This window comes from Rana temporaria, chromosome 1 (assembly GCF_905171775.1).
Source record: "Rana temporaria chromosome 1, aRanTem1.1, whole genome shotgun sequence".
Taxonomy (NCBI): domain Eukaryota; kingdom Metazoa; phylum Chordata; class Amphibia; order Anura; family Ranidae; genus Rana; species Rana temporaria.
The window spans coordinates 226187835-226200512 of record NC_053489.1 but is presented as its reverse complement, the minus strand read 5'-3'; the positions used below and the strand labels follow the sequence as shown (position 1 = coordinate 226200512).

Here is a 12678-nt window from a genome sequence, read left to right as displayed (position 1 = left end):
AGAAGCACCGGATGGCAGCGGGAGGGGGATGTCGCCGCCTATAAGCGGAACCGCCGCTATGATCATTCTTATCGTGCACAGAATTTCCGGCACAAAAGAATGATTCCTGAATGATGCCTCTATCACTGCACAAAGCCCAGGATGGGAGATCCCCTCTGTGGACGTCAAATGACTATGGGCCAGTAGTAAAGTGGTTAATGTCTAAACTGCTGGCAACAAAGTGAAAATGTCTAAATTTGGCCCAATGTGTCAATATTTTGTGTGGCCACCAATATTTTCCAGCACTGCCTTAACCATTTTAACCCTCTTGGGCATGGAGTTCACCAGAGCTTCACAGGTGAATGGAGCAGGTTGATGTTAGGGACCTTGCACTCCTCTACCTTCCATTTGAGGATGTTCCACAGATGCTCAATAGGGTTTAGGTCTGAAGACATGCTTGGCCAGTCCATCACCTTTACCCTCAGCTTCTTTATCAAGGCAGTGGTCATCTTGGAGGTGTGTTTGGGGTCATTATGTTGGAATACTGCCCTGCTGCCCAGTATCTAAAGGGAGGGGATCTTGCTCTGCTTCAGTATGTCCTAGTACATGTTGGCATTCATGGTTCCCTCAATGAACTGTAGCTCCCCAGTGAGGGCAGCACTCATGCAGCCCCAGACCATGACACTCCAATCATCATGCTTGACTGTAGGCAAGACACACTTGCCTTTGTACTCCTCACCTGGTTGCCGCCACACATGCTTGACACCATCTGAACTCATTAAGTTTATCTTGGTCTCATCAGACCACAGAACATCGAACTTTGGTCAACCATGGCGAGGCCTGTTCTGAGTGGAACCTGTCTTGTTAAACCGCTGTATGGTCTTGGCCACCATGTTGCAGCTCAGTTTCAGGGTCTTGGGCTTGGCAATCTTCTTATAGCCTAGGCCACCTTTTTGTAGAGCAACAATTCTTTTTTTTTCAGATCCTCAGAGAGTTCTTTGCCATGAGGTTCCATGTTGAACTTTCAGTGAGAGAGTGAGAGTGATAAAACCAAATTTCAACACCTACTCCACATTCATACCTGAGACATTATAACACTAACTAGTCACATGATGCCAGGGAGGGAAAATGGCTAATTGGGCCCAATTAGGACATTTTCACTTTTGTTGCCAGCGGTTTAGACATTAATGGCTGTGTGTTGAGTTATTTTGAGGGGACAGCAAATTTACACTGTTATACAAGCTGTACACTCACTACTTTACATTGTAGCAAAGTGTAATTTCTTCAGTGTTGTCACATGAAAAGATATAATAAAATATTTAAAAAAATGTGAGGGGTGTACTCACTTTTGCGAGATACTGTATCATTTAAACACTCCTCGAAAGACCAACATACAAAAAATCAAGAGTTATGTGTTTGTATTTTGCCCAAAGTATGAGTGGAAAAGGGTTTAAACCCCTTTTGAGTTGTACTGCCATCTCAGATCCATTAGAGATAATTGTGTCTTACGGTCAGTGACAATGGTTTGAACAGACAGAAAGTAAGGGAAAATCTGCAACTCTAACTTAGAAATAAAAATGAAAAGAAAAGTAACCGCTCAGATGAACCAGAGAGCCTTCTCACTAGACCCAAACCATGGGTGCCGGCAATGCAATGATATGCAAAAATTGAAGAGAAAAGCCAGGACAGCCGCACTCCAACAACGTTCCTTTTAATAAAACTGGTCACAAAAATGGCATTGACTGCATGTTTGAATTTGTGCAACTTCACCTGAAAAGCTGCATCTCAGTGAGACTTTGGGTGCGACTTTGAAGACATCTGTGCGGCTTCATGCACAAATTTTGTATTGAAGTTGCACCCAATATCACCAAAAGTATTACAGGTACTACTTTTTCAAACCGATGCAGCACTGCAAAGTCAGCGGCAAATTGATGTGAACACTGCCATTTCCAGCAATAGGATGCAACTTGTCATGCGTTTTGACCTGTAAAATGTGAATGGGGTTTAATTAAATTACAGGGGTAGGTAAATTCTAGGTTTCTACTTTAATATTGGGGCTATAGAAATAATTAGTATTGGTAAAAATTGCTTAATTTAAACATAATTCATGAAACAAAATGTACTGATAATTTCTCTATCATTTGCTAGGTTTTCCATGTCAATGTAATATCAACTTTCCTTTTGATAAAACTTGTTGTACCTCACATCCAGAAACAAAGGTAACAATTTTTCATTATTTTCTTTTCTTTGATATTTTCACATGAAAACCAGTGGTTCACATACTTAGTTTTATTATTAGAAAAAATACATAGTAGCTATTAAATACAGCTGATTATCATATGATCCTTATACTGTAATTCTCCAGTATTATCATCCTCTCCCTATATAACGTTAACTATATTTTTACAAATTACCTGTTTTAACCGCTTGCCAACCGCCCACCGTAGTTTTACGGCGGCAGGTCGGCTCAGCTGCACAAAATCACGTAATACTTGATTTTGCATTTCAGCCTCCAGCGGCGCGCGTGCCCCCTGCTCGCCCCCAGTGCCGACGCGCGTGCCTGGCGGGCGCGATCACCGCCAGGCACCCATGATCGCTCCTTACAGAGCAAGAACCGGGAGCTGTATGTGTAAACACACAGCTCCCGGTCCTTTCAGGGGGATAAATGACTGATCGTCTGTTCATACAATGTATGAACAGCGATCTGTCATTTCCCCTAGTCAGTCCCACCCCCCCTTCAGTTAGAACACAATGAGGTAACATAACCCCTTCCCTGCCAGTGAATTTTTTACAGCAATCAATTCATTTTTATAGCACTAATCGCTATAAAAATGCCAATGGTCCCAAAAATGTGTCAAAAGTGTCCGAAGTATCCGCCATAAGGTCGCAGTACCGATAAAAAATGCAGATCGCCGCCATTACTAGTAAAAAAAATATTAATAAAAATGCCATAATCCCCTATTTTGTAGAGGCTATACATTTTTGGGGGATTTTTATTACAGCAAAAAGTTAAAAATATATTTTTTTCAAAATTGTCGCTCTATTATTTTTTATAGTGCAAAAAAAAAAACCCGCAGAGGTGATCAAATACCACCAAAAGAAAGCTCTATTTGTGGGGAAAAAAAGGACACCAATTTTGTTTGGGAGCCACGTCGCACAACTGCGCAATTGCCAGGCAGAAGTGGTTAAAGAAATTAGCTTGTTATTTTTCATTTAAGGGGTTGTAAAGGTTGTTTTTTTATTTTCTAAATAGGTTCCTTTAAGCTAGTGCTCGCCCCCTCCCTTGGGACTACATCCCTGTGGGGAGACGCTGTCTCAGGCCGAACCGTTTGCTTATCCCTAAATATGAGTATTTTATTTAACACATTTTGCAAATATTTTTAACCAGTAAAATAGATTTATTAATTTCTTATTGATCATACATTTGTAAGCAGCGTTGCACCTAATACTCTGTTTTATATCCACTAGGCGTGGATCAATAATAATCTGTTCTTCATTCATTGGATACATACCTGAACCAGTAAGTTATTTAACTAATATGCAAAACAATTTGTATATTTCGCTGCAATTGTACTTAGAAGGGAATGATTTAGAACTTTGTATACCCAAACATATGCAAGGGAGTGCATGCACAAGGAAAAAAAACAAAAATAGGATTTATTTCTTGTACTGTATATGACTGAATGATCAACTTTAAAGCAGAACTTTACCCATAACAACTTGATAGAACATAATGTTCTTTAACAAGGAACGTACAATCCACATTAATAATTATGTTACCAAATTTAGCGTGTTCTGTAAATGGCCTCCAGCATTGCTCCGGTTTGAAGGAGCTTATATGTTAAGGAATTGCACAATGTGCGATAAAGGTATACCGGGTGCTGAGAAAAATGATGGACACTCCACAGAAACATAACATGAAAAACAATAAATACATTTCTTCATTAAACCTATGAAAATGTATTGCTATAATGGAAGCTTAATGATTGATGATAGGCAGGGCATCCATACACTGCAGACTTATTAATGCAATTTTCTAGATAGGGTAAATCGGCTTTCCATGTCAGGGTAGACCAGGGGTAGGCAACATTTTGAGCATAGCCTGACGAAAAATGTTTTCGAAGAAATTGAACATGCTGATTTTATAACGAAAAAATGTTAACTTCACACTCCTAAATCACAAAAACTATTTTTTATAAAGTAAATGCTGTAAACGACTTAAACTAATTAACATCCTGCATTCTCATGCCTCAGATCAGCCCCTATTCCTGCACCTTCACACACCAGATCACTGTACCCTCTGCAAATCTGTCCCACTGTACCTCACTGCTCATCTGTCCCCTCACTGTACTACCCTGCATATATGCCCCACCTCTGTACCCCTTGCTCATCTGTCCCACCACTGTACCACACTGCTCTTGCGCATGCGTGGGAAGTCTTTACCTTCCAGCGTCGCCGCGTCATCATCGCGGCGACGGTGCGACACGTCACCGCGGATGGATTCCGCGCGGATTTCAATCTGATGGTTAGTACAACCATCAGATCAAAATCCGCCAGAGGATTTATCCGCGGGAACGGTCCGGAGGACCGTTTCCAGCGGATAATCCTCTCGTGTGTACGGGGCCTAAAGGAGATGACCAGAGACTGCGAATGCAACATACTACAGGAGATGATCAGACTGCGTATTTGACACACTACAGGAGATGCTCAGACTGCGAACGCGACATAGTGAGTGAAAAACGTATATAGCGCAACACATGCGAACTGAATCGCCTCTGGGCGCTGTATCCATTCCGTGGGTGAAACCCTTTGACCTCAGAAGAGATGGGTTTTAATCCTTCTCCTGAAGGCCAAGTGGTCCACCTCCAAATGGATGGTGGTTGGTAGAGCATTCCACAGTCGTGGTCCCTGGACTGCAAACCTTCAATCTCCTTTGGACTTGTATCTGGCTTTGGGTATCTGGACAAGGTTTTGATTGGTGGATCGCAGAATACGATTGGGGTTATGAGCTTTTATTTTTTCGCATAGATATTGGGGGGCGTTTCCTTGAATACACTTATGCATTAGGCAGAGTGCCTTGAAGGAGATTATGTCTTTTACCAGCAACCAATGAAGGGATCTCAGTGAAGGTGAGATTGATTCCCATAGTTTTTTGCCGGTCACTAATCGAGCGGCCGTATTTTGAACGACTTGCAGACGAGTGATTTGGAATTTGGGGAGTCGGAGATAAAGGGCATTTGCATAGTCAAGTCTGGAATTGATAATTGTTCCGACCACAACTGCAATGTCTTCTTTCGGGATAAAGGGGGTGAGTCTGCATAGTAGGCGCAGCAGATAGTGCGATCCGCTGGCTACTGACCCTATTTGTGCATCCATTGTCCTGTTGGTATCAAAGATGACTCAGAGACTTTTGACTTTGGAGCTAGGGGTGATAGTTTTACCCAGAATGGGCGGGGGTGAACATGTTGTCGTTGGATGATTTTTCCGGTTGGCTTGAAACAGGAGAAGTTCTGTTTTTGAACCGTTGAGTTTAAGATAATTCTTTGTCATCCAATTTTCTATCAGAGAAAGGCATTTCTCAAGTCCGAGAGAATGATCCTTTTTGTTGCATATGCGAAAATACAGTTGTGTATCATCCGCATAAGAGTGATAGAGTAATTTCTGGTTGCTGATGATTTCAAAAAGAGGGTGGAGATAAATATTGAACAGAACAGGTGACAAAGGGGATCCCTGAGGGACACCACATGATACCGTCCGTTTTTCAGAAGTGAAAGGCCCCAGTTTCACTATTTGTGATCGGTTTTCCAAGAAGGAGGAGAACCAAGCTAAATCACCTTCCATGACTCTGGCTACTTCAGTTAGCCGAGTCAGTAGTATTCCATGGTCTACCGTGTCAAAAGCAGCGCTTAGGTCCAACAGTACCAGAAGAGAAGATTCTCCTTCGTCTGCTGCCTCGAGGGCGTCATCCCATATTTTGAACAGCGCTGGTTCGTACCGTGACCAGGCCGGAAACCCGATTGGATCAAGTAATTTATGGGTATCTAGATGGAGTTGTAGCTGTTGTACAACTTCTTTCTCCATTACCTTGGAGAAGACATTTAGGCCTGTTATGAGTCGACGGTTGTTTGGATCTTTTGGGTCGAGGGTGTTTTTTTTTAGGATTGGTTTTATTATACCTTGTTTCAACAAGGTGGGCACCGTGCCCTCCTCAAATAAGTGGTTTAAGAGCTGGGTGATAGATGGTGCCAATATGTCGGCACACTCTTTCAGCAGTTTGGTGGGGATGATATCATTTGGCGCTGAGCTATTTCGCAGAGTACCGATGATATTTTTAGTGGCCTCGATGGAAATTGGTTTTAGAGAGAAATTGGTTGATTGGGATGGTTTTATGCGGGTGTTTGGTTTGGGCTTTGGGGAGGGGTTGCTGACGGTTCTATTTTGCTGAATGCTTACACAGATTTTTTCAATTTTATTGATGAAATAATTTGATAATTTGTTGCAAAATTCTTGCGAGTTGGAATTGGGGGCCTCTAAACAAACAGGGTTCATAGTCTGAGTGACCAGTTTGAAGAGTTCGCGGGGGCGGTTTAGGGCATTTGCGATGGTGTTGGAGATGTGATTTTTTTTGGCCATAAAGATTTCTTTGTGGTATTTCTTGAGGAGATGATCAGACTGCGTATTTGACATACTACAGGAGATGCTCAGACTGCGAATGCGACATACTGTACTACAGGAGATGATCAGACTGCAAATGCGACATACTACAAGAGATTAGGGATGAGCTTCGAGTTCGAGTCGAACTCATGTTTGACTTGAACACTGCCTGTTTGCTGTGCGGCGAACAACGAACAATTTGGGGTGTTCGCTGCAAATTCGAAAAGCCGCAGAAAAACCCTGTTAAAGTCTATGGGAGAAATCTAAAGTGCTAATTTTAAAGGCTAATATGCAAGTTATTGTTCTAAAAAGTATTTGGGGACCTGGGTCCTGCCCCAGGGGACATGTATTAATGCAAAAAAAAGTTTTAAAAACGTACGTTTTTTTCGGGAGCAGTGAATTTAATAAGGCTTAAAGTGAAACAATACAAGTGAAATATTCCTTTAAATTTTGTACCTAGGGGGGGTGTAAAGTATGCCTGTGAAATAGCGCATGTTTCCCGTACTTAGAACTGTCTCTGCACAAAGTGTAATTTCTGAAGGGAAAAAACTCATTTAAAAATGATATGCGGCTATAATGAATTGTCGGCTTCCGGCAATTCAGAGAGAATTCATTCATAAAAAAAAGCGTGGGGTCCCCCCAAATTTAATTACCAGGTCCTTCAGGTCTGGTATGGATGTTAAGGAAAACCCCTCTGTCAATTAAAAAAAAAATTACGTGGGGTTCCCCCCAAATATCCATTCCAGACCCTTCAGGTCTGGTGTGGATTTTAAGGGGAACTCCACCCCAAATAAAAAAAAATGGCGTGGAGTTCCCCCAAAAATCCACACCAGACCCCTTATCCGAGCACATAACCTGGCTGGCCGCAGAAAAGAGGGGGGACGAGAAATTGCCCCCCTCTTGAACCGTACCAGGCCACATGCCCTCAACATGGGGAGGATGTCTGGTGTGAATTTAGAAATGACACTTTGTGCAGAGACAGTTATAAGTACGGGAAACATTTCACAGGCATACTTTACACCCCCCCTAGGTACGAAATTTAAAGGAATATTTCACTTTTATTGTTTCACTTTAAGCATTATTAAATTCACTACCCCCGAAAAAACTGCAGTTTTTAAAACTTTTTTTGCATTGATACATGTCCCCTGGTGCAGGACCCAGGTCCCCAAACACTTTTTAGGACAATAACTTGCAAATTAGCCTTTAAAATTAGCACTTTAGATTTCTCCCATAGACTTTAACAGGGTGTTTCCGCTGCTTTTCGAATTTGGCGCGAACACCCCAAATTGTTTGTTGTTCACCGAACAGGCAATGCTCGAAGCTCATCCCTACTGGGCAGGAAGGGGGTATATGTGCCCAGTAAGCAAGTGATTAAAGCAATCTACTGAGCTGGCCAGAACCACCTCTGGAGGGAGTCTGTTCCACATTTTCACAGCTCAACACCAAGTTCACTATATGGACCCCTTATAAATTTGTACTTGTTGATCATATCCCCCCCTTATTCTCCTCTTCTCAAGAATGAATACATTTAGTTCTTCTAATCTTTCCTCATAGCTGAGCTCCTCCATGCCTCTTATAAGTATGTTTGCCCTTCGGTTAGGTTTAGGGTTTTCCATTAAGGAATATGGCTAGGATTTAGGAATTGATACACGGACCTCCCCCAGAGGTCAAAGGTCAGAAGGCGGGTTCCCAGACGTCATTGCCATTTTTAAAACTTTTTTTTGCATTGATACATGTCCTCTGGGGCAGGACCCAGGTCCCCAAACACTTTTTAGGACAATAACTTGCATATTAACCTTTAAAATTATTATATTAGATTTCAAACGTTCGAGTCCCATAGACTTTAATAGGGTTCTAAAGTTCACATGAACATTTGGTGTGTTCGCAGGTTCTGGTGCAAACCGAACATGGGGGGGTTTGGCTCATCCCTACAGGAGATAACCAAGTAGCCAGTTTTAAAATGTTAACTTTCAACAATGCACAGCTATACAGGGTGGGTAAACAACATTGTCAGGGAGGGTTTAGTAACAGTGAGTCTTTAGGCAGAAAGACCTACCTGGCCATCCGGGCTCACCTCCCGCTCTCAGAGGTCCAGAGGCAGCGCTTTCCGATATATGGGTGGGGCCTGTGGTGGTAGGGGCGGAGCTTATAGTGATACAGGGCGGGAATATTCATGGTCCAGGAGAGGCGATCTCAGTGCTTCAAGCACATGGGGCGGGGCAGGGCAGGGTCAGAGCGTCAGTGGACCTCCCTGCCCCGCACCTCCCTGCTGACACAGCCTCCCTCAGCCTAAGCCAAGCCCAACAGCCAGCTATCTGAAAGAACGCTGGCGCTGCGATCCAGCAGGTTGGCCGCGGCACAGGGGCTATATTAGTCCGGGAGGACGGGTGAGTTTTTTTTTCATGCGGAGGGCGGCTTTTTTGCCGCCCACTCACCCCATGGCGCATACCTTAGATACGCCACTGAACCCTCCTGCTTATCTGCCCCAAACAATGTAACCCCTTTCTCATATGCCCCACCACTGTATCCCCCTGCACATCTGCTCCACCGCTGTACCCCCATGCTCTTCTGTCTCACCGCTAAACCACCTTCCCACCTGTCCTAGCACTGAACACATCTGCTCATCTGCCCCTCCACTGTAACCCTTTTTCTAATCTGCCCCACCACTGTTTCCCCTGCTCAACTGATCCACCAATGTTCCCCCTGCCCTTCTGCCCCACCACTGTACCCCATGCACATCTGTTCCACCAATGTATCGCCTTTTTCCTCTTTTCTCGCAACTGTACCCCCTGCTCTTCTGCCCAACCTCTGTACCCTTTGCTCTTCTGCCCCACCTCTGTACCCCCCTGCTCTTTTGCCCCACCACTGTAACCCCCTGCTCATCTGTCCCACTAATGTACCTCCCTTTCACATCTGCCCCAACACTGAACCCCCCTCTGCTTATATTTTCCACCACTGTAACCGCCTTCTCATCTGGCACAACACTGAACCCCCACCCCGCTCATCTGCCCTATCACTGTACTCTTCTGTTTCACCGCTGAACCCCCTTCTCATCTCTCCCACCACTGAACCTCCTGCACTTCTGCTCAATTACTGTACCCCCCTGAAAATCTGCCCCACTGATGTACCCCCGTTATTCTGTGCCAACGCTGAACCCCCTTCTCATCACTCCCACGTGTACCTCCTGTACATCTGTCTCACCTCTGTACCTCTCTGCTCTTCTGCTCCACCTCTGTACCCCTCTGCTCTTTTGTCCCACCACTGTTACTCCCTGCTCATCTGTCCCACAAATGTACCTCCTTTCTCCTCTGCCCTGCCACTGTACCCCCTGCACGACTGTACCACCTTCGTACCCCCCTGCTCTTCTGCCCCACCAGTGTAACCCCCTGCTCATCTGTACCACCACTGTTACCCCCTTGTCATCTGGCCCATTACTCAACCCCACCGCTCCTTTGTCCTACCACTTTAACCCCCTGCTCATCTGTCCCATCACTGTTAAGCCCCTTGCTCTTCTGTCCCACTGCTGAACCCCCTTCTCATCTTTTCCACCACTGTACCCCCTGTTTTCACTTTAGATTTTAGATGGGTGGTCAGAGTGTGGAAAAACTCTGGCTCAGCTGCCTGTTTTTACCACCGCCTGGCTACCTGTGTGAAAGAGGGCTAAAAGTTTTAAGGTCTGAAGGCCAAACACTGTAATTAATTACAATGTGTAGACTCTACTCTGTCTCTCTCTATAGAAATACAATACATACAGAAATATATATTGATAAAGAATATGTAATATTTAATATTTATTTTCCAGTATATTGGTCCATATGCAATAACCAAGACAACGTTATTTGGTTTAACCAATATTTACCCCCCTCTGCTTATATTTTCCACCACTGTAACCCCCTTCTCATCTGGCACAACACTGAACTCCCACCCCGCTCATCTGCCCTATAACTGTACTGTGCTCTTCTGTTTCACCGCTGAACCCCCTTCTCATCTCTCCCACCACTGAACCTCCTGCACTTCTGCCCGATTACTGTACCCCCCTGAAAATCTGCCCCACCGATGTACCCCCGTTATTTTGTGCCAATGCTGAACCCCCTTCTCATCACTCCCACGTGTACCTCATGTACATCTGTCTCACCTCTGTACCTCTCTGCTCTTCTGCTCCACCTCTGTACCCCCCTGCTCTTTTGTCCCACCACTGTTACTCCCTGCTCATCTGTCCCACAAATGTACCTCCTTTCTCCTCTGCCCTGCCACTGTACCCCCTGCACGACTGTACCATCTTCATACCCCCCTGCTCTTCTGCCCCACCAGTGTAACCCCCTGCTCCTCTGTACCACCACTGTAACCCCCTTGTCATCTGGCCCATTACTGAACCCCACCGCTCCTTTGTCCTACCACTTTAACCCCCTGCTCATCTGTCCCATCACTGTTAAGCCCCTTGCTCTTCTGTCCCACTGCTGAACCCCCTTCTCATCTTTTCCACCACTGTACCCCCTGTTTTCACTTTAGATTTTAGATGGGTGGTCAGAGTGTGGTAAAACTCTGGCTCAGCTGCCTGTTTTTACCACCGCCTGGCCACCTGTGTGAAAGAGGGCTAAAAGTTTTAAGGTCTGAAGGCCAAACACTGTAATTAATTACAATGTGTAGACTCTACTCTGTCTCTCTCTATAGAAATACAATACATACAGAAATATATATTGATAAAGAATATGTAATATTTAATATTTATTTTCCAGTATATTGGTCCATATGCAATAACCAAGACAACATTATTTGGTTTAACCAATATTTTGGCACAAGCTTTGCGTTCCATGAACATCAGAGTAAACAGCCTGGCACTGGGTGTAATCAATACAAATTTCAGCAAAGTGGTAAGTCAAGCATATTTCATTGTATTTAAATTATTTTTATTGTTTTCACATAAAATAGAAAAACTTTACATACTTTCTATAAAGACATTTTTAAAATCACCGATCATTATAAAATTCAAAAGTTCTTCATACATATAACATTGACATATACAAACTACATATTACAACATTACAAAAAAACATTTGTGCGGGTACAGGGCTAGGTCCAACCTTACAATACTATCTCTATAGTGATGTCCTTTAAACTAGGGGTATATTCCCCTCTCCCCCAGTGAGCCCCACAGGACACCGGAAAAAAATGAAAAAATTTAAACATTTACAAAAATTTAAAAAATTGAAAAGGAGGGAGCAGGGACAAAGGTTTTTTTTCCACGTACTTCCATATAGTCTGTACCTGCTTCCCCCCCCTGCACCCAACTCATTCCTTATATATATATACACCCAGGTGTCCAGAGATGTGTCATTATTTTTTACGGAAGTGAGATGGTGGGCCAATTTGGGTTAACAGGGAAAGAGCAATTCAAGTTTGTTTAAAGGATGTTACTCAGAAAAGATCAAGCAAGTTTGTGCTCCAGCTTACATGTGCTCATTTCTCCGGGGACTGTTTCTTCCACACAAAATTCATAAAAAATTGTCAAAACTCTGAAGTTGCACACCTCCTCAAAAGGGTAAAAATAACTTTTTGTTCAGCACAAGCACAGACATTCCACCCAGACTCCTCCTTTCACCTCTTACTGGGGCTTAATCAAAGAGCATTAATAGGGCAACTACTGCTCCATGTGATCCCTATGGGGCCCAAGGCAAAAGAAGGCCAGGAGAGAAACAGAAGAGTGAGATGTTTGTCCTGACCTGTCTTGCCCTGGCAGACCTTATTCAGTAGTTTTGCATCTGTGCATTTTCTTCCAGGCAGCAGCACATACCGCATACATGTGGCACCATGTGGTTTTGCATACAAGAAAATGCACCACATTTTCTGATTTGTGAGGGTGCACTTAAAAATTGCTTATCTGTGAAACAGCAGCATGATTTGCTTGCAATTTGTGAACATGTGTAATTATGCAGGCATAGGCATGCGCACGGGGTGTGCCGGATGTGCCTGGGCACACCCTAATGCCCAGGTACACACCCCAGGGTCAGAATATGTTTGTGATAACTCCCTTTCGGCACCCCTATT

General features: G+C 43.8%; 1 protein-coding gene across 1 annotated transcript in view; it reads left to right on the top strand.

Annotated features, from left to right (window-relative positions):
* The window catches only part of LOC120943586 (dehydrogenase/reductase SDR family member 4-like), a 79948-nt gene that overhangs the window by 27927 nt on the left and 39343 nt on the right, over positions 1–12678 (top strand). Inside the window, exons 4-6 of the mRNA XM_040356998.1 lie at positions 2128–2198; positions 3448–3499; positions 11370–11504. Coding sequence (XP_040212932.1) covers positions 2128–2198; positions 3448–3499; positions 11370–11504 — 258 coding nt within the window. The remainder of the gene's footprint in view (positions 1–2127; positions 2199–3447; positions 3500–11369; positions 11505–12678) is intronic.